At 29.8% G+C, this 26,819-nt stretch overlaps 4 protein-coding genes across 8 annotated transcripts; 2 read left to right on the top strand and 2 right to left on the bottom strand.

Annotated features, from left to right (window-relative positions):
• Positions 1–6: 6 nt before the first annotated feature.
• On the bottom strand, positions 7–2,098 carry LOC107898341 (uncharacterized). Of its 4 annotated transcripts, none has more exons than XM_041090925.1 (2): positions 879–2,098; positions 7–243 (listed from the first exon to the last, which is right to left on the bottom strand). In XM_041090925.1, exon 1 carries the CDS (start codon positions 1,865–1,867, stop codon positions 908–910), a length of 960 nt encoding a protein of 319 aa, XP_040946859.1. In that variant the 5' UTR covers positions 1,868–2,098; the 3' UTR covers positions 7–243; positions 879–907. The 4 variants fall into 4 exon arrangements, with proteins under 4 accessions (XP_040946859.1, XP_040946858.1, XP_016679342.1 ...); XM_041090924.1 differs by having other exon boundaries at positions 7–222; XM_016823853.2 differs by having other exon boundaries at positions 7–204.
• A 3,725-nt stretch (positions 2,099–5,823) lies between these two features.
• LOC107898767 (ATP-dependent Clp protease proteolytic subunit 6, chloroplastic) lies at positions 5,824–9,480 on the bottom strand. 2 transcript variants are annotated; one of them, XM_016824305.2, is made up of 9 exons: positions 9,241–9,480; positions 9,104–9,165; positions 8,808–8,877; positions 8,027–8,228; positions 7,838–7,903; positions 7,542–7,682; positions 6,702–6,755; positions 6,450–6,542; positions 5,824–6,164 (listed from the first exon to the last, which is right to left on the bottom strand). In XM_016824305.2, the coding sequence occupies exons 1-9, from the start codon at positions 9,324–9,326 to the stop codon at positions 6,117–6,119; spliced, it is 822 nt and encodes a 273-aa protein (XP_016679794.2). In that variant the 5' UTR covers positions 9,327–9,480; the 3' UTR covers positions 5,824–6,116. The 2 variants fall into 2 exon arrangements, with proteins under 2 accessions (XP_016679794.2, XP_016679795.2); XM_016824306.2 differs by having other exon boundaries at positions 9,104–9,153; positions 9,241–9,475.
• Positions 9,481–13,755: 4,275 nt separating this feature from the next.
• LOC107898343 (dirigent protein 21) lies at positions 13,756–15,371 on the top strand. Its single transcript, XM_041090923.1, has 2 exons — positions 13,756–14,181; positions 15,285–15,371. Exons 1-2 carry the CDS (start codon positions 13,782–13,784, stop codon positions 15,338–15,340), a joined length of 456 nt encoding a protein of 151 aa, XP_040946857.1. The 5' UTR covers positions 13,756–13,781; the 3' UTR covers positions 15,341–15,371.
• A 9,313-nt stretch (positions 15,372–24,684) lies between these two features.
• LOC107898344 (dirigent protein 22) lies at positions 24,685–25,426 on the top strand. The gene has a single exon (XM_016823855.2). The coding sequence runs from the start codon at positions 24,720–24,722 to the stop codon at positions 25,326–25,328; it is 609 nt and encodes a 202-aa protein (XP_016679344.2). The 5' UTR covers positions 24,685–24,719; the 3' UTR covers positions 25,329–25,426.
• Positions 25,427–26,819: the final 1,393 nt, after the last annotated feature.

Raw genomic sequence — 26,819 nt, 5'->3', positions numbered from 1 at the left:
TATATATAGAAAGAAAGAACAACAATCTTCTTATATATGATTTGAACAAATATTACTTTCTATATTTGAGTTTTTGCATTGGAGAATTTAAGAAAACAAAGATGGTTGACCCTCCACAAAATAAAAATCTAAAATTTGGTACTGTTTTCTGCTCCTTTCTCATTCAACCAAATTCCCTTGCAGCTGGTTCAAAGCATATGTCTCCTTCATCCAAAAACAAACCTATGAATGAAAAAAACTCAACTAAATAGTTTATGTTAGTCAAAATTTACATTTCCATTAATGTTAAAACACAAAGTCAAACATAAACAGGAGACTATAATCTTCTATATATAACAAAAACTTTTTACTCTTGTCGGTGTATATATACATATAATATAGGACATGCTCTTCGAATCTAGATAGCTCCATGTTTCATTGAGCATTACTTATGAACCAAACTGATATACACTTATATGGGACACCCTCTCCAAGTATACATACGATATTCAACATTCTCTTCGAATCCGGATAACATAGATAATAGAAGTACTACAGTATTAAAATTTCATCCTTCCATGCAGGCAAGTATGAAGATAAGGGTACAAGTAGTGGCTTTGAAGATTTGTTATTTGGCCTCTTAAATTACATGTTAATATAATGAGAAATTTGTACTTTTATCTCCTAATAATTTATGATTCATTTATGAACCAAACTATTAAAGGAAACAAGCTGAAAACAATATATTTAGAGGCAAAATAATATTTTTATCAAACACTTGTCTTGCTATATATATGTACCCCCATTCATGGAACAAGAAAATGTTGCCAATAATATAGTTTATGCATTAACGACATAATCAACGTAAAATCATCAACATACTAGCTTGATATACGTACCAAGTTACAATCCTCCATGGGAAGCGGTTTTATCTATCGAAAGGGCCATTAGGGTCTAGTTGCTTGCAAAGGCCTAGGTAAGTGAGGTAAAGGACACGATCTTTGGCACCAGTGCGGTGGTTCTTGGTGTGTTTGCAAAAATACTTCAACTGTTCAAGTGTACAGCAACCAAGGACTTGGCCGAGGAGTAAAAAGAGCCAGTTAATGGATTTCTTCTTGTCGGAGATGACTGGTTTTGCACTGTTTTCTTGGTCACAGAACTTGCATTTGGGCAACACGGGATTCCGCCAAACAGATGGTGCCCTGTCGTGCATGGACTCTTTGTTCTGAGCAATGTAAGTGGCGATTTCAGTGAACTTGGTTTTCAAATCGTACCCCATCTCGTACTGTCTCTCACACCGCTTGCATTGAACGTCGCCGGTGATGGTTGGTATCGGTATCGACAATAAGTAGTTTAGGGTATGAACGGTGGCTCGATGGGATGTAGCCCATGGGTACGGTGGAGGAACCGTTTCGCTTTGACCTTCTCGTAAGGCATTTGTTGAGTTCCTCCGAACACGTATAGGCCGTGAAGGTCCGGGACCAGGAGAGGGGACAGGGACGGTGACTGATCCAACGCCGGAAACAGCCACAGGAGACGACGACGATGAAGAAGAAGACAAGACAAGCTCTTGTGATGGGCATATAATAGAATGGTTAGGGGATAACTGTAGTGGTAACGAAGGTGGAGGTTGATAAAGCAGTGTTTCCATTAACGACGGTTGGGAAACCATTTGCAGCTGTTCTCGTTGGTACGGTACCACCGGAAAAGACAACGCCGACGTCACCAAATCCATCGGAAATGAAACTCTGTTTGCCGCCGCCGTCGTCGATAAAGATAATTCAAGCAAATCGTTGTCCTGCTCATTGCCATCATCACCTCCATTATTGAAACCAGTGAATTCTTGATGATTGTTCTTTCTTTTCCTGTTGATTTCTTGTTCTTCCATTGATGGGTTTTTGTAAAAATGGAAGAAGATGAATGGTGGGTTTGAAATTCAATGAAACAATGGAGAGATTTTTTGGGGATTGAGATAATAACAAAATGGAGACAAAATATTTTGGAATTGTTCTTTAAAAAACTAAAGAAACTACTCAAATCCTTTGCTTTTAGGGTTTTAGTCCTTGCTTGACCGATTTAATACGGTGACTGCGGGTCTATTGACCATTATGCTGGTCTGGCGGCGGAGATTTTTGTAATGCTGTGATAGCAGTTATTATAGCAGTTATTTATCTTCTTTTTTTTTTATGGAAGATAAATATTTATCTTAATTTTTAAAAAAAATTATATTTATCTTAAAATAATAATTAAAATATGGACAAGAATAATTGAAAATGATAATCTTGAAGGATATGAGTTAATAAAATAAAATAATTTACTATTTAATTTTTTATTTTATCATTTATTTCATGTAAACAGGCTAAACTATAAAAATAGTCACTTTTGTTTGCCTCTGATTACATTTTAGTCACTTATGTTTGAAATGTTACGTTTTAGCCACTTACGTTATTATTTTGTTACGAAGTGGTCACTCTATTGTTAAACTCCATTACCTCCCTAACGACAGTCCTACGTGGCAGTCCAAATGAATTTTAAATGCCAATTTGGATATTCAGTTGATGGATAAAAATATGTTTTTAATTAAATAAATTTAATTTGGACTGCCACGTAAGACTGCCATTAGGGAGGTAACGGAGCTTAACGGTAGAGTGACCATTTCGTAACAAAACGATAAAGTGACTAAAACGTAACATTTCAAACGTAAGTGACTAAAATGTAATCTAAGATAAACAAAAGTGACTATTTTATAGTAAATACTAAATAAGATGATAAATAGTGATTAGAGACTTTTAAATATATATTTAAAGTTTCACAGTTATAAATACAAAATATTTACGAGTATAATATAAGTACAAATATATATTCAAATAATTTAACATAAAATTAAAAAAATTTTGGATAAAATCTGTTCATGACATAATTTAAATAAATTACTTCAAATTTTAATATAAAATTTTTCCAACTTATCTTTGAAAAAATAAGATAAAATTAGTTCAAATTTTTTCTGTCTCTAATTTCAAGCAAATAAAAACATAAAAAGAAGAAGAACCAAATTTTGTGCTTACAAAGAAAATGTTGAATTCAATATAAACTATACCATAATTTGGTATATATGTCAAAAATTTACAATTTATACATAATACAGGGACTAATATCATAATTTAATCAGTATATATTGGAATTAAAATATATATTTGAAATTATATGGGATAAATGTTAAATATATCCATGAACTTTTTTTTAATGTGCAATTTGATACATTAATTTTGATTTGGTGTAATTATATATATGAAACTTGAATTGTTGTTCACGTGTATGCATTCAATTGTATATATATTAAAGAAATGAATAAATGCATTTAATTTCGTATTTAATTAATATAATTGTTTGTGCATGTGATATATAAACGTAAAATAGTGTTGATCCGATTATAATGTTGTCAGTGATTTGAGAAAATTGGACCAAATCAAAGTTCATGTACGTCATCACACATTGGATGAAAATTCGTGTATAGTTTTGATATTTATCCTAAATAATAATGAAAAATGATTAATATTATGTGATAAAAGTGATAGTTTATTATAAAAAATGATAATAAAATAATTTATTGTAAAAATAATTTCTTCAACTCGTGAGTATGATTAGGATAAAATATTAGATAAAATTAGTTATTATTATAATATTTTATTTTGAAAAAGTTTTTTTAATATTAAATAAGAGGATAAATAATATAAAAATGAGTTCAAATTAAAAAAAAACATTTAAACATAAAATTAGTTCAAATTTTTATTACTGATAATCTTTTATCTTAAAAATTTTCATTTATAATTTTTATTATTATAAGATAAAATCATTTCAAATTTTTATTATTATCTCTAATTTATCTTCTTTACCACCAAAAGAATCACTAATTTATCTCTTCCTTTTTAAAAAAAAATCTATTTTTTAAAAAAATTTTTAAATTTAGAACTAAATTGATAACTATTATAAATGTTGATGGTTAAATTTAGTGAATTTTTAGAATCTAAAATGATAAACTTTGTAAACATTGAAGGCTAAATTTGTTGATTTGTTATATTTTGAATCAAATTGATAGAATGTGCAAACATTAAAGGCTAAATTTGTTATTAGTCAATAATTGGCCCACGCTTTTCGTCACTAATCCAACTACAATTAAGATGTATTTGATTTTAATGAAGGATTAAATCGGAAAAAATTAATACTTGGATGACCAAAATGAAACTAAAATTATAGTTGAGTGACTATTTTTATAATTTAACCTAAAAATAAATAGATTGTGTGAATTTAAAAAAAAACATAATATGTTGGTTTTAGTGACATTAATCACTCAATTAATTGAAGTTAATAATTGCTTCACTATAATCCCTTGAATATATCATGTTACATAAAAATTAACACTCAATTATTTTAGTAGACTCTTTTTACTCTAATTAAGTAATTGATTTTACTTAAAAAAATTAATTTCACGATATTAATTCATAAAAGGGATAATATCAAATTTAACCCTCAATATTTACATTTTTTATCAATTTGACAATTATTCTTTTTTTGAGTTAAATTTGGCCCAACCTTTCAAAAAAGAGTCAAAACATTTAATGAAAATGCTAACTAAAACATTAATTTTTTTAACGATATTGTTTGAGGTAAGATCCATGGTTCGAGGTCCAAGATCTAGGGTTTCGGGTTCAGGGTAAAAAAAATTATAAATGACATGAAAAAAATTGTCATTAAATAATTGAAAATGGCTCATAGATGATATGGTAGGAAAGGTCTATAAAATAATTTCTCGTTGCTGAGACTTAGTAGTAATTTTCTTTTGATTTTTTTATGTTGGTTTTATGGTTTATATTCAAAATTTGAAGCTACCTCTTTTAATAAGGTTATCTTTAAGGTTCGAATTTACATATCGTCTTAAAAGTAAAATGTGTCTTAACATTGCACTCAGTCACCCAACACTTATCTGTCCGAATTACTATATAAATATTTTTAATTTAAATAGTTATAAATATTATTATAAAATTATTTTATTTCTTTAGTTACATGATTATTAAGTAAGTACTTTTTCTTCTTTCAAAATGTGAGATCAACAAATTTAATTGGAAAATTTTAATGACGTTAAAAATTAGATTTGAATTTTGAAATATGTAAATAATAACTAAATTTTTAAAAATAAAAGTATAAAAAATAGATTTTAAATTTACGAAAATACACCATGTATTTTACCTACCCTAGATGTAGATGCATCTGTTAATTTGCTAGTAACAAGTTAAGCACATTTTGGATTTTGAAAGCCTAATGGGAAAAATGAGAAGATTGTTTTTGTAAGAGAATAAAATGCATGTATGAAATTTAATGCATGGAAATCAAGATATTAAGAAAAATGCATGTATGAGATTAATATGGGATTCAATGTATTGAGAATTAATGCATGTATTTACTATTTTTAATTGTCTATGCTTGGGAATGTCCCAAGTTAGTTTATAGAAAGATTAGCATTATAAATGTAAATGAAAATTTAAAATATAATATTAAATTTATCCATCTTAATTCGCTCTTTTTTTTAGCTAAATTTGATTATTAGCTTTTAGAAAAAAGTTAAATCATTTTCTTTAATGAAAATTTCAACTAAAATATTAGTTTTTTAATTATATGCCATGTTAGCAAACAATTAAAAAATTATATATAAAATACATGTCTAAAAATTTAACATTTTAGACCATATTTCCGTTTAGAAAACAACAATTCAACCCTTTATTAAAAGTTGACGGTCAAATTTGACTTTCTTTAAAAGACCGAGAACAAAATTTAACTAAAGAAAGATAATTCATAAAAGATATAAAAGTTTAAGACTAAATTTTACATTATCCCAAAATTTATCAAAAATCCTTTACTGTCTAAATTTGATTCTGTTATCATAGTAGTTCTTTTAGACATACAGAATCATAATTTCAAATAATTAGCATGTAAATTTATAAACACCAATTCACAACATGATTACAATTTGCCAATATAAATTTATATAACTATGAAAGTTAAGTGCTGGAATTCAAGGTTGGCAATGAATTGCAGCATTGCAAGGAGGGGACTTTGTAAAATCGAAATATTGAATTCGAGTTTCAATATTCTGTTTCCAAGACACCATCTATGAGCCCAAATTCCATAGCCTGTCAAAGAACCAGAGGAAGAGAACAGAATGGTTAATCATTTTCTTCAATTTGTTGAAATGGTTTTTAATGTCAATGCCATTTTAAACACAAAGGTAATCACTATTAGGCCTCCCCGAGGGAAAAGCGAATTCGGACTTCATATGTCACTAACTTTTCCTCCCACTCATATGGACCAAGAAGAAAACGAAAGGGGATGGGAATCGGGACAGATGTTTTCAACAAGCATTGATGGCGAGCTCCCGTTACCTAGTGTTTCTAACAAAACAAGAAGGCAAACATTACCTCGGAAACAGATAAGAAGCGGTCCCTTTCAGTATATTGTTGCACTTTTTCAAGAGGTTGGCTGGTGAAAGCCGCGTACATTTTGTCAATTTTCTGCAACAAACGTAGGGGAAAAAAGGCCAAATTAGAAAGCATACGATAGCAAAAGCTGTTATATGAATGGATTTAGAAAGCACAACAGGGAAATCTATCATTCTTTATCCATTGCTAGCTTACTCGGAAAATTGCAAAATAGAAGAAAGAGGAAATTACATGACGAGATTGAACGGCTTCATTTACTTGACGTCTGACATCTTCAACATGACCCTTCAAAACAATGCATGACAAATCGAGTTCGATTAGTACATGAGACAGTATTTCATGTTTGTCACACAGAGTTGAAGAACTTAAATGTAATTTCAAGGTGTCTCAAAATTTTACAAATGTGAATGCATCTTCTACAGCAAAACATGCAAATAAATGTCAACAGGTGACAAACTAAATCAAAGAGGAACCTGGATGTCAAATATGTCTAACTATAAGTGGTTGTCGAATTAGAATGCAATGCCGCACTTGTCAGTTGAATGTCTCATTGACCCAAGAGTACAAGAGAACTCCACAAGAGAAAACAGTCAGACATCCACACGATTTTCATTTTAAGTTGTATAGAGACATCGATACTACATAATTGTCTAAGCATATAAGAACAAGTATTTTTGCTAGTACACACATTCCTATTTGAAGCTTATATTCATACCCTATTCAAAACCTCAATTGTATTTTTTAAAATATAAACTATAACAAGCACAATTCGATATTTCAATCCGTATCCAACTGGTGCTAGAAGATCCAGATGGGATTTCTCCGCATCCCATCAGTTTTCAAACGCTAACATGTGATTGAATCAAAATCATAGAACCTAAACAAAATTAAATGGTTAAAGTAGATTTTGTCCACAAACATTAAAAACTTCAGTCATAATAGTAACCATGCCTCTCGAACAAGATAACCAAGACGTGTACTAGCTATTATAAAATCTTCTCATCACCCTTTAAAAACTCTTCTTTTCTATATCCGGCCACTAATATTGCAAACCAAGAAGTTAAATCATACCCCACATCCACTTTGCGGTTGGTGTATCATAATACGTGCATTTGGCATTGCATAACGCATTCCCTTCTCTCCACCAGCAAGAAGAAGTGCTCCCTGGCTTGCAGCTACTCCGAAACAAACAGTGCCAACCTTTGGCTTTATCTGAAATAATGACCAATTGATGCTTGCAAAATAAGAAGCTCGAATAAAGCACGCAGCATGGTATTCATCAAAATACGTACTATGATGCCATAACATACAGTAATAAGGGCAGAAAAAATACAAAACGATGGACCCCAAAAAGTTGAAAATCTTACCCAAGACATGCAATCATAAATTGCCAAGACAGAATATGTACTTCCACCGGGGCAGTTCAAATACACCTGACAAAATATTGGTTAAAGTTATAAACTATGACCAGGATCTGAAATTCTCGATTTAAAACCCTACATACCAAAAGGAAAAACAAAGAATGAAGAGAGAAATAGTAAAAAATATGATCGCACCAGAATATCTGCATTCTCATCAATGGCTGCCAGGGTCACAAGCTGTGTTATAACTCTTTGAGCAACCTGTGAATTGACTGGTTGCCCGATGAATATGATACGATTCCTGAATAACACCGTTGAAAGGTCCAACGGTCCTCCTGGTGTCATTACTGCCGGCATTACAGGTGGGTTACCCTTTTTGGCTTCTATTGCACCATAGCTGTACATTAAAAGTATTATGATGTATATATATAAAATAAAACAGAATTTATGGTATGATTGTCTCGTTCGATAAGTAATGTATGATATCAGTTAGGAGGTAGCAAAACCTAAACATTCAATCAAAGGATTTTCCTTCAACATTCAACCTTTCCATCCTAACAACACAGCAAACATGACACATTCAAACTTAATAACTAAATCGTCAACGAATTTATCCTTTCAAAACCGATGAGTACAAGTCAACAACTAAAAGCTATTATGATGTTGTCTAGTACAATAAGTAATGTCTGATCAATTAGGAGGTAGCAAAACGAAACCTAAGTATTCGATCAAAGGATTTTCCTACAACACTCAACGTTTCCATCCTAGCAACAAGGTATATACAACACATTCGAACTTCATAACTAAACTGTCAACGAATTTATCCTTTTAAATCCTATGAACACGAGTCAAAAACTAAGGGTCGTGAGTGGTTAACAGGAGACAAACTTCATAAACATCATATGTATATGCATTCATGACATAAGACATAAAGCAGTGATATGAAACTAAAGCAATAAGATAAGAGTAAACAAACCTTAAATCAGAGTCACCGAAACCCTTCTTGTCGATCTTCAAAGGTAGCCCAGAAACTCTACTAGATAACCCTGAATCCATAATTCATTCAATTTATATGTTCATAACCATACATCACATGTAATTAAAAAAAATGAATATAATTAACACAAAATTACATTTATAGCTCATCAAAAGCATTGGCAAAGTTTAACTACAGCTAGGCAAAGTTTTAATCGAATCAATGGCGTGAAACTCGAATTAAAAAAGTAGCTAAAAAAGGCCAACTAACTGAAATTTCAAGAATCCGAAAGTTACCCATTGCAGAGGAGTCGCCATATGGGGTTGGCAATGCGGAGATTATCAACCTAGTCGAGCTTCTGAAAAATTAAAAGATTTCAAAAGGAATAAAGAAAAGAACAATGAGAGCAAACAACATAAAAACATGTATGTACCTCGAAGAAGGGGACGAAATGGAAGTGGGTCTGGTTCGAGAATAGAGTGATAGACTCAAAGAAGATGAAACAGCTGAAGCTACCATTATATAAAAAATCGTATGAACTCAAAGTAGAAAATTTGAGATTTTTAGGGAAGATTGAGAGAGGAGTTTTTAGGAGGGGATATAGCCAAGGCAAACGAGAATTGCAGGTGACCTTTGTTTTTGGGTTACGTCTAGATCTATGCAGTTCTTCCTTTTATTATTGGGTTGGGCTTGTTATTTATTTGAATTTATTATTAATTATTAATATGTAAAATAAAAAAATTGAATTTGTTTATCTTTTGGTTAAAATATGCTGTTAGCCCCTGTACTTTGATAAAATTGTAGAAAATTGTAAGTATTTTCCATCAAAATTTGTCAATTTAACATATCGATTAGGTTGCCTTCATGTGACAATGATCGGACTATGAATTTTAAGTTGAACAGTATATTTTCACTTTTTTTTATGTATGTATTTTTTGTTGAAAAATCTATTTATAGGTTTTAACCATGTCTGCTCTTTTTTATATAACATTTAGAACTATCCATAGTATCTCTCCAACCTATAAAGAGGAAGATAATATGTTTCAGCGCACTCGAACTCACGTATTTCTACATTGACAACAATACTCATACCAATTAAGCCAAGACTCAATCGACTTTATATATGTATTTTTAAGTGTTGTATTAGCTACCCACAATCACTTATTTGGTCATGGAAAACAATCTTGCAAATTCTATTATAAAATTAATTCAATGAGATATTTAAACTATAGTATTTTTTAGATTCCACATTATCTAAATTATATTTAGAGTTTTTCATATTTATTTTGATTTTGTCCTATTTTTAATTTAAAAAATAAATATTACAATACTTTTTCTATTAATTTTTACTTCAATTAGCATGAATATTATTATCAATACAAGAGTACGTAATTTAGAGTGCGTTGAAGCGCATTATCCTTCTATTTATAAGCTTTAGGAGGGCCAAACGTGATATTTCATAAAGTAGTAGCTTAACTTATTCAACATTTTTTCTAGCAAATACTGAACTATTTTAGCATTGATATTATTACAACTATTTTAATACCTAATGTATAAAAAATATTGGATTAATATAATCTTTTGTCCCTAAACTTAGCAATTAGGTCCAATTTGATACCTATAATTTTTTGTTCACTTTTATACCTAAACTTGAGTTGATCCCTAAGCTTGAATTCCGTCAACATTTGGTGATGCGGCACTTTGAGACTGAGCCACATCATCAAATTTTTATAATTTTCAAGCTCAGGGACCAAAACAGACCTAATTGTCAAATTCAAGTACTAAAATGGACCCAAAAAACTATACGTACCAAAGTGGATCAAGTTGCCAAATTCAAAGGTCAAAATTTACATTAATTCAAAATTATTTGGTCCATTGCTAGTGTAGTAACGGTAAATATTAAAAAATTAATAATGAATTAAAATAGAAAATTGTCAATCATTTAATTTTATTTGTGGAGTTAAAAAACTCCACTAACAATAAAATAATAACTCATGTATTAAATAAGTTTTTTTAACCAGTAAAGAGATTAACCTTTTTAATATTTTTATGTTCGTTTTACGATTCATGTTTGGGGTTCGAGGCTCCCAACAATGTTTCCTCCAAAAATTTAACTTATATTATGGCTAGTAATATTATGTACATTTTCACAATCACATTACATTATTTAGATTTTTAATATTTCAGTCATCACGTAATTTTATATTCCCTAATAGTGTTAAGATGCTCTGATATAGGACATAATCTCATTCCAATTTATTATTTAGAGATCTTAGATTACGAGCATAATTCTATATTTTAAACAAAATTGTTTATTATTTTTTATTATTTTAATCAATTTAGTTTTTTTGTTCTAAAAAAATTTAAAATGATTTAAAAAACAACTTTTTATTTACTGTGAAACAGTAGATGTGATACCTTAAAATTATAATTATTATATTTATTCTAATAATTTATTTTTAGTATATTAATGTGGTTATAATTATAAGTGATAATTGTAACAACTCAATTTCCATCGATGTTGAAAAAAACTTGGTTTCGAAGTCAAATTTATTAAATCGAATCGTCCAAATATTTTTTTATCGAGTAGTTACAAAGTAAGTGTGAAATTAGAAAATAGAAATATTAGGAATTAAATTAGAAATAAAAATATTTAGTAAATAATTAAATATAATTAATTAGTGATTAAATTGATTAATTTATTACATAAATAGTACTAGAACTAAATTATGCAGTGATTAAAAACTAGTTGGAGTTAATTTGAATTTGAGCCAATTCTTGAGTGGTAATTGTACCAAGGGCTTATATGCAAATAAACCATGTTTATGTCATAAATAGTGGTTTAAGGAAACAGAAGAAAACCAAAGAAAAAGAAAACAAGAAAAACGTGAAAAAAAAAATCAATAATTTGGGGGAGAAAAATGTTGTTGGGCTTATTGCTGAGATGCCCATGAACTCATAGTCAACGAGTCAATAAAGTGCCACATGGCACCACCTAATTGGTCAACATGTCAAGTCATCATTTTTAACAGTATTAGGGTAATGTACCCAAAAGTGGAGGGGTAAAACTTGCCATTATTCCTAATTATAATGACGATTAATGATGCAAACTTTTCATGAATTATTATAATCGTGATTTATAAATTTATTTCAACATCGAATATTTAGAACTAAACTTATTAAAAAAACAAATTTTATAATAAAAGTAATTTAAAATGTACTTCTAAGAAATTTTAGATTCTGTCGATCAGATACATAAATATTAAATTCGACGAATAAGAATCAAACAACATAATATGATATATCATCCATAATCTCAAATTCTCGTAATATTATTACTAAATGTAACCATATATTTCTTAAATCAAATACCCCTTAAAACGAACAATATTTTGTAAGAAACGCAATCCAACAACCCTTTCGTAATCACCCAAATTTATTTAACTAACTAAGGAAAAAATCCAATGGATATGACAAAGTAACAATTAAAGATTATATAAATCTTATAAATTTTAACTTTTTCATTTGATTTGTGAAGCAATTATTATAGAGAATGGATTGTATGAAACTGTAATCCCATATCATCATTATCTCTTTTCAATAAAAAAGTGGCAAATCATATTTTTTCTCTTGATTTCTGGCTTTTTCCTCCTGAAAAAAATTAAATCCAACTAAAAATGCTAAAAGCTAAAATTAAAACTCTGATTTGTCATTTTCTTATTGGGAATGAATAGGGGTGACGTGGAATCGCAGTTCCATACAATCCTTTTTCATTATTATATTGGTTGGTTGAGATAATAGCATTTCTATATCTTAAACAGAAATATTTTTGGGGACGAAACTAAATTGTATAGTTTTATGTCAGTAAAAATATAATTTCACCATTTTAATAGCCTATATCTTTATAATTTTTAAAGAATTACATCAAAATTTTATTATTTGAGAAATCAAAATGTAATTTTACTATTACTAATTTATAATTTCATGGTAGGGCTTCGCTTCTGCTTAGAAGGTTACTGTAAAGTCATGGATTTCTATATCGTGTTTCATATTTACCATTTAAAACATAATGAAATTTATTAAATAATAATTTAACTTGAGAAATACAATTTTGCACATTCAAAATTATTAAAACTACAACATCAAAAGATTATAATCTAATTAAAAGAATTAAATTATGTTTAAAACCATTTTATATTAACTTAACAATTAACCCACTTGAATATTGATTAAAAATTAAATTAAAATTAAGACCAAAATAATTATTTCTTTAAAAAAACACGTAAAGAATTACAAAATATTTAATTCCACACTAAATATTTTACGAGGGGGAAAATTAAAATATGTTTTCGAGGGCTTAAACTTCAATTTAACTTATTTGAGAATAATTTAAAAAATCATAAAAGATTTGAAATAAATATTAAAAAGTTACTAAAATTAGAAAAATGATAAATCAAAGATAAAAACGAAAAAGAAATATTTTTATTAAAAGTAAAATAATAAAAAACCCAATTTTAACAATTTTTTATTTTATTTTTGCGGATTGAAAAGGATATTATTATTATTTTTTATAAATTATTCATAATCAATTTCAACATTTAAATAAGAAGATAAACACGCTTCAGTATGCACGAACCTACGTCTTCTTACGTTAACAACAATATTAATGCTAATCAAATTAAGACTCAATAAAAAAAATCAATTGAATCACTTAAACCACCTATTTTATGATTCAACATCAAGTTTAGCTGTAAATTATTTTCTTGTTTTCACACGAGGATGATGCCAAAATAAAATAATGAATAATCTGCACATCAATAACTATATTGAGAAATAAAAGGTGAAAAGTCAAACGTCAACGCCTTGGTGGGATACTTTTGGTATTATAAATTGCGTCAAGTTGAGTGTGCATTTCGAAAATAAATACCAACCCCCCTTATATTTCAACTCTTGAACTATCATCTATGTGCTAATATGGCGTCGTCAATGCTCAAAACCCATAGCTTCATCTTATTCCTTATTCTCTTCTTCATCACTGTCATCGCTGGTCGTCGGTCGGATTCTGAGGTTTTTGGCAAATACATATCTATATCATCATTGGGTCTCAAGCGAGAAAGGTTATCTCACCTTCACTTCTACTTCCACGATGTAATCTCCGGTAAAAACGCCACTGCAATCCGTGTCGCAGCTGAAGCACCCTTGACCAACCGTTCCTCACCATTGATCTTCGGAGATGTATATGTTGTCGATGACCCTTTGATGATCGAGCCCGATGTCAACTCAAAAATGGTGGGAAAAGCGCAAGGATCATATGTGGTCGTGTCGCAAGCGGAATTAAGCTTGTTAATGGTGCTCAACTTTGCTTTCACGGAAGGTAAATACAATGGTAGCACTCTTAGTGTTTTGGGGCGCAATGAGGTTCTTTCCGCCGTGAGAGAGATGCCGATTGTTGGTGGGAGCGGTGTTTTCTGATTCGCTCGAGGTTATGCTCAAGCAAAGACTCATTCAATCACTCAAATCCATGCTATTGTGGAGTATAATGTTTTTGTAATGGCCCAAATTTGAGGTTATCGGAACAGTGGTTTCGGAACCACAAATCCGATGAGAAAAATTTTATTTTTCTTATATTTTTATGGTCTACAATTTCACAAAATGATTTTTTGAAAATTTCGTTCGAAAATTTCGACGTTTGGGCACTCAATTTAGTCAAAAGAACTAAATTGTAAAAAGTGCAAAAGTTGAGTTCTACATGTTAGAGGTGTCCAATTGTTATGAAACTTTAAATTGGAGGTCCTTATATGGTAATTATACCATTGGTAACTTGGTAGACAAAAATGGACATGAGATAAGTGAAATAGAAAATTTTTAAGTTAGGGGCAATTTGGTAATCTAGTAATTAAAATGAATTAAAAGGGAAAAAGATGGCAAAAATCATCATCTTCTTCATATGAACGAAATCAGCAAGGGGGGAAGCCATAGTTAGGGTTTTCAAGCTTCCAAGCTCCATAGTAAGTGATCCCAAGCCCCGTTTTTAATGTTCTTTACGTTTTTGAGATCCCGGTAGCTTAATTTAGCTTATTCTAGCAATAATTTAACCTAGGGTTTATATTTGGAAAAATACCCATAGGTGAAAAGTATTTATTTTGATGTTTTATGATAGAATATGAAGCTATAAATTATGTTAAACAACTTTTGCTAAGCGATTTTAAGTGAAAACGAGTAAAACGACATAATCGGTAAAAATACCTAATGTTCATAAGTACATGTTAGAGTGGGAATTTGATGTTGCCATAGAAGGGAAAAATGTTCAGAATGTTATAAAACATAAGAATAAGAGATGAAGTTTAATTTCCGAGCCTTGGGGAAAAAATGTAATTATGTAAAAGTTTAGGGGCAAAATTGTAATTTTGAAAAAGTTAGAGTCGAGGGCTGTTTTGATGAATGTGATTATTAAATAAGTTAAATTTACTATTTTAGATCAAGAAGTACGAAACTCGAGGTTAGACAAAGGGAAGAATAAAGTTGAAGACTAAGTTGGTGAATTTGGCTATAATTGGTACCGAGGTAAGTTTACGGTAAATAAATGCAATATTTCAATATTTATTATTAATGCTGTTAATTTCCAGCAATTATGAATTTATTTTATGAATTTATTTGATGATGATCCAAGCATGAAATGATAGAGAATTAAAATTTAAAAGTCCTGTTGATACATAAGGATGGTACTGGATACGAATGTCATGACATTTGGGTAAAGAGATCCCATGTAAGACCATGTCTGGGACATGGCATTGGCATCCTTAAGATCATGAGAGGTCCCCTGTAAGACCATGTCTGGGACATGGCATGGGCACCGAGACGAGAGGTCCCATGTAAGACCATGTCTGGGACATGGCGTTGGCACCGAGATGAGAGGTCCCCTATAAGACCATGTCTGGGACATGGCATGGGCACCATCACGAGAACATCCCATGTAAGACCATGTCTGGGACATGGCTTTGGCATGTTATTATCAGAAGAGACCCGAGTATCCTTATTATTCCAATGTAGCTCAACGGGCTTGTAAACGAATCATGTTCATGAAAGTTCAGTTTAAAGCATAAATGGCAAGCTCAGGTAAGTTGTAAGACTTAAGAACTTATTATACTATCAATTGATGTTCAACGATGCAGCAAGGATTGAGTAAGTTATGCACACAAGTATTCTAAGTAAACAAGTAAGAGAACTAGTATGAGATTAACTAAAGAGTAAACTAGAGATATAGACATTGAGTTTAATTATTTAAGTTAAATATTGTTATTTATTTGCTAGTAAACTTACTAAGCTTTATGCTTACTTCTTTTATTTCTCTTTCTCTTATAGTATTGCAAAGCTACTTCAAGGATCCTAAAGAAGTCGGAGATCGTCCACACTATCAACTACAACTGCTCGGTATTTTATATCGAAACACGTTTGAGTTATGGCATGTATAGGGATTTAGTTATTTTGTATGTTTGTAATGATGATTTTGCTAATGAGTGATGTGTAAGTATTTGATGATGTATGGTTATTAAAATGATTAAGGATGAAGGTGTTTGTTGTTATGAAAGATTAGGTGATAAATTATGCATGGAAATCATGAAAGGATAAAATTTTGCAAAGAAACAGAATTCAGGCAGCACAGTGACGTGAATTTGAAAAATCACCCAAGATAGTATAAAATGAATTAGAGGGTGAATGATATATGGAATTAAAGCTTGTTGAGTCTATTTTCATGGAAAAATAACGGTGTAGAAAAAGGAAATTTATATTTTAAGATATGTGAATTTTAGTAAGATAGGGTCAGAACCGTTTTTGGAGTCCCCTGTTCTGAGTTTAGAAAATAATTACAAATTGTACAAAAATGGTTATGAGTTGAAATTTACATGCTTAGATTTCTTAATGAGTCTATTTTCTGTATAAACAAGTAAGAACTTCATATGAAAATCCTACAGTGAGAAAACTTATTTTTAGTGACTAGAGGTCAGGGCAGTCAGGTGGTGAAACAGGGGAGACTTTAACTAATAAACTGTACTAATTTGCTGAACCAAAAATTCTAAAAATTTTATGGTGAGTAGATATATGAGTCTAGTTTCAGGGAAAATTTACGGAATTAAATTTCGAGTTCTGTAGCTCAAGTTATAATTAATTTAGTAACTGCTGCGCGATTGGACAGATTTGCTGCGAATAATGAAATAAATTTTCAAACCTAGTTTTTATGCTCCGAATTGGTAAGATAAGCTAAGTAATGCCTCGTGCTCGACTCCGGAAACGGTCTCGGGTAAGGGGTGTTACAGTTTTTGTATTCCATTATTGTTGATGATTAGCTTAATTTCTCACATATTTTATTGCCTACATTTAGGGTTGAATTTACTATTGTTCATCACATGATTATTTTGTTGTTCATATAATTTTCCTTCTCTATTGATAATGGAATTTATTAATACCTAATGTTTCATAGGTTTAGACAAAAAAAAATTAAGTATAGGTTCAAGTCCAGACAAATACAAACAATTTAGATCAAATGAATTGATTAACCCAAATAACAAGGTTTGTAAAGGGTTATTAGCCTAAACACATATTTGGACTCAAAGGTCACACAAGAAATCTTCCCTCATGGAGCACAAACTTTTTTCACAAAGCATCTTCTCCAATATTCTTGAAGGAGCAAGAAACATTGTTTTCAAAATCGGATTAGTTGGATTGATAAGTGGTTGAGGTACTATTCCAGAATAAGGGGTTGGACTGGTTGAACCGATCAGTTGAATTAATTTTTTATTTTATTTTTAATAATTTATTCAATTAAATTGGTCAAATTAGCCGGACTGATCAAACCCAAAATCGGTAGTCTAATCAATTCGACCATTGACCCGATTTCAAAATCTTTCCATGAAGCTTCTCCTTCAACTCAAACTATTAGCATGAAATGAGTGTATAATAATATTTGTACATATTTAAAAATTGATAATGTGACACTGTTTTATTGTTGCTTAAAAACTATTATATTTTTGGATCATCCTAATATAAATTATTCCCTTATAATTTTATCTAAATGTTTATAAAAATAATTTATTACAGGATAAACTATATTGGTAGTCTCCTCAATAGTATTTTTTTTCACTTAATTATGAAAAAATAAAAAAATGATCACCTAACTATTCAACTTTTTATTTTTGTTCACTAATAGTTAAAATACACAAAAAGTTACTTATTTTACAATTGGCACTTATACATTGTGTCAATTTAGTGTTGATTCTAAAAAATTTAACTCTCAACATTTATATATATTATGCAATTTAATATTTTTTACAGTTTTTCTTTTCTTTGTGACATTGATGATTAAATTTAAAATAATAAGAAAAAAAATGAAATTATTATATTGGATTTTTGGTTGTTTCTATTTTTGGTATATTTTCGATTAAATATAGCTAATAAATTTGTTTTTATAGCTTTTTCGGTGAAAGGGTCACAAAGAAAAGTAAAACTACAATAAAATAAAATAAAATAAATTACATGATATGTAAATATTGGGGGTTAAATTTTTTAGAATTAAGACTAAATTGACACAATGTATAAATGTTCAGAGTTAAAATTTCTATTATGCCAATTTTAAAAGCCGCCACATCATTTTTCCATTAGTCATCTAATAGTTGGTGACCAAAAAAGATGAAATCGACTAGTTGAATAACCATTTTGTAACTTTTCATAATTAGTTGACAAAAAAAAAGTTACTAAAAATTAAGTGACTACTAATATAATTTACCCTTTATTTTATATAATTTTTAACATATTCACCCATTCATACCATGAGATCATGTTATTTTTTGATATTCTTGTGTTTAAATTATATTTCCATTGTGATACAATTATTGTATTTGGTGTGATTTATAACAATGGTTAAAATCATTATATCTATGCTTTATTAGTAAATTGACCCTTAAATTATATTCAATTTTTATATTGGTCCTTAAAAGTTTTTTATTTGTCAAAATAATACTGAACTATCAATTTTATCTCATTTTTACCCAAAAAGTATATAGTGTCCAATAAGAATGTGCCATGAGTTTCTTATTGGTTGGTATTATTTTTGGGTAAACATAAAAAAAATAATAATTTAAGTATATTTTTGACAAAAAAAATTGAAGGACCAATGTAAGAATTGAAATATAGTTTGGAGGCTAATTTACTGGTAAAACCTTATATATATAACATAAATAAAATGTCAAAAGAATTTGAGATAATATAACTTTTTGCCCTTAAACTTGACAATTAGGTCTACTTCGTACTGGTACTTTTCCTATTCACTTTAGTATCTGAACTTGGCAACTAGATTCACTTTGGTCCTTAAACTTGAAAAATATAAAAGCTTGATGATGCGACACTTTGAAATTGTGCCACATCATCACTTGAAAATTAAAAAAAAACTTAAATAAATTTTTAGGTGATGATTTGGTACTATATTATAACGTCACATATAGTGTTCTAATAATTGGACCAGTGGTTGAACCGGTCGAATCACTAGTTTTTTTATTCAATTAATTTGCTCAATTCAACTTCTAAATCAATACTAATTAAACAAATAATTAAAAATTCATAAGAAAATTAAAAAATAATTGAACTCGTACAACCTACTTAACTATTAGTTTTTGTCCTAGTTTTCAATTTTTACCCGTTTCGAGTAGTTACCAATTCAATTTGTTTGAACTAGTATACTGATCGGTTCTTGGTCCAATCTAGTCATATTTTAAGAACATTGGCCACATCATCAAATCTTGACAGAGTCCATGTTCAGGGACCAAAATGAATCTAGTTGCCCAGTTCAAGTACATGTACCAAAATGGACCTATTTGCAAAGTTCAAGGATAAAAAATTATATTATCTCAAAAACTTATATATATATTATAAATAATATAATCAAATTTTGAACCTAATTTTTTGAAATGATGGGGAGACGTGCTAATATATACTATTATTATAACATCTCATACTCGACTAATAGTCAAGTTCGAGCTATAAGGTGTCACATTTATTGTTGGAGCAACTTCAATCAAATTTAAATAAAATTCATATCGTTGGACATATAAATAAAAATATCATAAACAAATATTACAATAAAAAAACCATTTATGCGTCTTATGCGAGCTTACGAAAGCTCTAATGCTAACCTGAGACCGAATCAGGACTGAATTGTAAAGAATTCAAAGTACAGGTTTGATGTTGCGACATGAGGGAGTTCCTCGTCTCACTGTGACATTATAGGTCATTTCTCGTTGTGAGGGCATACGTTTAACGTTGCAACATCACATACTATTTCTGCAATTTTTCTTTGTTTAGCAACCTGAAATTTTCCGAACCAGTTCCTAAACATATAACCATTATAATCATCTCATATTTGCAACATATTAACATCAGGTTATGCAAACTAATGCCTTTTCTAACGTTAGGCCAATACCTTATCGCCTACAACCCATTTACCTAATGCAAGGCATTTAAATCATTTACATACTTGCCTATTTCACCAAGTTCATATATATATATACCATTTCATATCAAAACTTTAACTCTATTACAAGCTATATGCATTTAACCAAATTCTAACATTAATCATTAAACTCTAAGTGCATATACACAAAACTTTGTATACCAAATCTGACTCAACCTAGGTACATTCCTTATAACCAACAAAAGAGATTTATACAAACATTATCGAGTCCGAGATTTTGACTGGATGCTGAAGTCGATGTTCGGGATCTCGTTTGGGACCTAACCTACGTACAGAAAAACAAATCGCACGCCAAGTGATAAAACTCAGTGGTATTTCTATAAATCAAATCAATCTAACATAAATGTTATTCAAATACAAATAATCAATTCAAGTTTATTATTAAACTAATTTGTATTACCAAATTGTAACATAGGCTTAGTGATCGATTCATTTGGTTATTTCATATCACCATCTATAAGCATATACTCATATATATATATACACACATTCATCGATTTACATATTTAATTTCATCTCATCAATTTAATCATTTTTGAGTCTGTTGGCTCGTAAATACTCAATCGACCCCCAAGGCTCGTTTCTAGCTAATTCGCATGGTCTTTCACATGCTATCAAATATCATAATTCATATGTAAGCAAATATACCAAATCAATTCATATTTCATTTCAATCTACCATACAACCTAGCCAAATCATGTTTATATAATCCAGTTAACCTTAGTCACATTTCAAGACGGATATACAAATTAGCCAACCTATATCCCAATTTGGCACCATAGTGCATCATCGGATAAACTGAAGGAAATATATTGGCACACATAGTGCATCATCGGACAAGCCGAAGCAATTATATTGGCACACACAGTGCATCATCGGACAAGCCAAATCAATTATACTAGCACATACACTGTATCATTGGATGAATCGAAGTATAACCTGTACATTTAATAGGCAACCTATTTCCAATGTCATTATATGTTCAATTCACAATCCATCAATCTCAATTCATTATTAGTTAACCTTTACAGTACCGTATATAAAATATCTCAACCCAATTTCATATCAATTATATATATCAAATAAGCCATGCAACTTTCTATTCTATTCAATTTAATCCTCTATCTTGGTATACCATATCAAACATCTCATCTTAACTCATACAAATATTATATACTTACCTCATAACTAAATCATGTAATTTAACATGAATACACAATAATTAAATTGAATTGGATCATAGAAATACAAATCGAAAGCTCGCGTCACTCGTAGTCGGCTCTCACCTTTCTTTTCCCTTTCGATAATCTTATGTCGTATTTAGCTACGAATAATAATTCAATCATAATACAATATCAAATTCCATATCAAACCACATTAATTTTGAAAATCATACATATTTTGCAATTTATTCAATTTAGTCCCTAAAACCAAGACAAACATAACTTCCAATTTAAAGCTCCAAATTGAAATCCGATTTCACTATTTCCCATTAGGGATCTCCTATTTCTCATTCCTATGGTCAATTTTACATTTTATTCAGTTTGGTTCCTAATGCACGAAACTATTAATTAAGTTTTATAATTTAGTCATTTTTCATATCTAAGCTTAAAATCTATCAATTTAACACCTAAAACTTCAAGAAATCAACAATTAAAACTTTCAAAAACTTTAACATTTTTACAAATTGGTATATGGACTAGATAAATCAACCTCCCATGACCTCAAAAATATAAAGATTACAAGAAAATGACCTAATTGCACGTACCAATTTATTGTTAAAACTAGAAACCCTTAAAGGCCGATTCTTGGTTTCTTCATCTTGAATATTCGGTGTTGATGAAGAAGAAAGAAAAAATGAATTCTCTTTATGTCCACTTGTTTTTGTTTAATATTTACATTTTATAATTTAATTATAACTTTTAATAATAATAATAACAATAACCGGGCACTATACTCATTTTTATAATGGTTTATTTGTATAATTAGACCTTAGTTTAATTGCAATTTAAGTCCTTAAGTCTTTGGCCGATTAAAAATCCATAGTGATAAATTTTTACAATTTAATCCCTGTACCTAAATTAAGCAATTAATAGGCAAAATTGAAGGACCAAAATTTAATATTCTATTATATGAACTTCGTAAATATTTTAATTTAATATTTACAAGCTCGGTTTACGGAAACGAGGTCCTGAAACCGCATTTTTCGACACTACTAACTTTTGGGTCGTTACAATTATTTAAACTTTTGACTGAGTTGGTACAGGTTAACCAAGTACCAACTCAATTGAGAAAAAAAACTAATTTTCCCTTTCTATTAAATGAATGCTATTATTATTTTGATGGTAATTTTGTCTTTATATACTTTTATATAATGGTTAAAAAATAAATTAAAATTAACATATTTAAGGTCAAATACATGTTCAAAGGATTTATAAACAAGTTCTTTATCACTACACCACGATAAATAATTGCAGTGTATTTAATACTCTTAATCTGATGTATTTACGTGTTTAAATTTCGTTTTACTCAAAATTTAATCTCATTTTTTTATTTTAATAATGTACATACTGCATGTGTTATTATTAATTAATTTCAAACCATACATTTCATTATTTATTATATGTTATTTTAAAACACACGACTGTGTTCTAAATACGTAATTTTTATAAGCATATGCACAAATTTATGATTCGGGATTAATTCTATTCAAACTAAAAGTGGTATTTAAGTAGAATCCCCAACAATTACTTGTTTCTTTGGCTTTTGTTCGCAAATAAACGCATATTGTGGTCTTTTACAAGGCCTTAATATTGTTCCTAATGTTGGAGGTAGATAATTTGCGACCATGAATGTGGCCTCGTTATGGGGATCGATTTAGTAATTGCGTCCTAGCATTTTATTTATGTGTTTGTGTTTTGATTCATCAATTAATTCCGCTTAATTTTAATACAAATATTTAATTTTAATTTTAAAAGTTTTTTCATGTTTTGGTTCGTGGGAATGACCCATGTTTTGTTGCCCGCCATCTTCGCATGTCGGTGTGTGTAATAGTGAGATGTAAAGTTGGTGGTCTTTTATGGGGAATCATCACTATAAATACTAACTAATATAAAGTTACTAGGCACAAAAAAAATTAAAAAACAAAAGAATATTATCTAGTGAAATTTTTGAGTGTTTAGAAGACTAATAATTTTCAATTTTTCGTACAGCTAAATTCAACGTGCTTGTCGGTGATTTGACGTGCTTGACAATGATGCTACAACATTTGAATTTTAATATTTCGTTCAAATAATGATTGGAAATATTTATGTTTAGAAAATATCAAAATAAACTAATTGATGATGTATATATATATCAATAACTATATTAAGAAATAAAAGGTACTCAAAGACGGTGAAAAACAGATACATCAGATGTCAATGCCGTGGTGGGATACTCTTGGTATTATAAATTGCATCATGTTAAGTGTGCATTTTAAAAATAAATACCCCCATTGTTTTTCAACTCTTCAACTATCACTTATGTGCTAGTATGGCGTCCTCAATGCTCAAAATCCATAGCTTCATCATCTTCCTTCTTCTCTTCTTTATCACCGTCATTGCCAAATGTCGGTCGAATTCTGAGATTTTCGGCAAATACATATCTCCATCATCATTAGGGCTCAAGCGAGAAATTTTCTGACTATTAAAATGGAGAAATTACATTTTTACTTTTGTAAAAATGTACAATTTAATTCCGTCCCAAAATTTTTTTTTGGCTCTGCCACCCTAAAATATAATGGAAAAATAAAAAAAAAATTTGTTAAAAATAAAAGGCTAAAATGTTAAATAAGCCTTCTGAAAATAATTAAAAAAATTAATTAAACCCCTTGATGAAAAGTACATCCAATTGAGTCTTTTGCATCATGATTTGTATCTAATTAAGTTTCTTGAATTCTTTTTTTTTTGTTGAAGCCCATGACAAATCACGATTCAAAAGGCTCAATTGAGTGCACTGTTCGTCGAGGGGTTTAATTGATTTTTTTAATTATTTTCGAAAAACTTATTTAACAATCGATTTTTAGCTGGTTCTTTTTAATCTCCAATTTTCCATTTATAATCAAAATGATTTGATTATTTTCATTGTATATCATTAATTCAACCAATTTTCAATTCAATCCCAAATTCTTTTCTTTTTTGCATTTGAATTGAAGGATGATGCCAAAGTTCAGTAATTAATAATCCAAACATCAATATCAAAAGGTCAAGCAGAGCCAAAATAGAGCATCAAATGTCAATGGCTTGGTTATTTTTCTATTATAATTTGCATCATGTTAGGTATGTATTTTAAAGCATAAATAACTCCCCCTCCGTCTTGAACTATCTATCTACTAGTGATCCAATCCGACAATGGTGGCATCAGTGCTGAAAACCCAAAGCTTCATCATCTTCCTCATCCTCTTCTTCATCACCATCATCACCTCCTTCTCAAGACTCACCGTTGCCTATGGATATTCCGAGCTTTTCGGTAAATACATATCTCCATCATCACTAGGGCTCAAGCAAGAAAAGTTATCCCACCTTCACTTCTACTTACACGACGTACTTTCGGGCAAAAACATTACTGGGATTCGTGTCGTAGACGGAAAACCATCGACCAATCGTTCCTCACAGTTTATGTTCGGAGATGTATATGTCATCGATGACCCTTTGACAATTGAGCCCGACATCAACTCCAAAACGGTGGGAAAAGCACAGGGAACATATACAGTCGCATCGCAAGGTGAATTAAGCTTGTTAATGGTGACTAATTTTGCTTTCACGGAAGGCAAATACAATGGTAGCACCCTCAGTGTTTTGGGGCGAAATGAGGTTCTTTCCACCGTGCGAGAGATACCGATAGTCGGTGGGAGCGGCGTTTTCCGATTTGCACGTGGCTATGCTCAGGTGAGGACTCAATCAATCAATCAAGCCCGTGCTATTGTGGAGTATAATGTTTTTGTATTCCATTATAGATGATGATCAACCTTAATTTCTTTGCTTACATTTAATAATTTATGCTTTTGAGCTTCGTTATATTAATTTACTATGATAAAATGTTTTATTTATATATTAGTGGGGTGTAAAGATTGATTTTGAATTTTCAGATTAAGCTTTATCAATTCGGTTTAAAATTAATTTTGAAATTCAGATTAAATTAAAATATTAATTTAGTTTCAGTTATGAAAAAACCAAAATCGAATTAATTAAATTAATCGATTTTGAATTCTATATTTATAATTTTAAAATAGGGTAAATTATCAAATAGTTACTTTTGTTTGCCTCAAGTTACATTTTAGTCACTTATGTTATCATGTTGTAACATTTTAGTCACTGAGCCGTTAATTGACGTTAATGATGTAACAGTAAGCTGATGCGGTACGTTAAATCATCATTTCAAACAAAATTTTTAGGTTAAGCAATTTTATGTTAAATAGCTGATGGGTCTCTATATTTTTTCATTTTGAGTAATTTATTTTTTTCTTTTATGTTCTTTTAACTTTCTTTTTTTGCTTTATTTTTCATTCTCTTTTGTTTCTCCATCTGTTTTCCCCCCTTCTTCATTTCTTTTGACATAGTTTTTCTATATTTTCCATTTGTTAAAATTTCCTTAAGCTCACCTCACTCGAAAAAAACAAATGTATAGGCACTACCTTTAACAAATGGAAAATATAGAAAAACTAGGTTAAAAGAAATGGAGAAGGAAAAAAAATAGAGGGAGAAGCAGAAGATAATGGAAAATAAAGAAAAAATAAAATTAAAAAAACATAAAAGAAAAAAATACCCAAAATGAAAAAAATATGGGATCCATTTTATAAATTAACCTAAAATTTTGGTTTGAAATATTAATTTAACGTGCTTCGTCATCTTACCGTTACATCGTTAGGATAAATTAAAATAGGATTTACATATTATAAAATTTGAACTCAAAATAAATATAAAATAAAACCCAAAAATGTCAATAATCTATTGGTTTAGTGACAAGAACATTATGTTGTAGGTATACGAGAATGGGTTTGATCCCAAACAACCCTATTCTCCTCCGCGATTATCAGAAGAAAAAAATGGAAAATAATATATTCAGCTTTAAAAATTTTATTCTCAAGACTATTTTCTAGTTAAACCATGAACTTATTAACAATGATTTTAGTTTTTATTAAATTAATTATAGTCGCTCCCCCCAATCCCCTATTCTTTTCTCTTTGCATTTTTATATCCTATAAGTTTTGGATGGGCAAAACAAAATAACAGGGTGGTCATTGTAGGCTACGTTCGGCTTGGACTAGCAGAAAATGGTCCATGATTAATAGCCATTGATTGGTCCAAGCTAAGGAGGACTAGCCCATTTCAACTTGCCCAAACAAGTCTTAAATGTTTCAACACTTACGTGGCAGCGACAAGGCATGGGAAAGGGAATTTAAAAAAAAAAATTATATCATATTATAATATATTTTAATATAAAATCTAGAA

This window comes from Gossypium hirsutum, chromosome D04 (genome assembly GCF_007990345.1).
Source record: "Gossypium hirsutum isolate 1008001.06 chromosome D04, Gossypium_hirsutum_v2.1, whole genome shotgun sequence".
NCBI classification, from domain to species: domain Eukaryota; kingdom Viridiplantae; phylum Streptophyta; class Magnoliopsida; order Malvales; family Malvaceae; genus Gossypium; species Gossypium hirsutum.
This window is presented reverse-complemented; position numbering and strand designations above follow the sequence as displayed.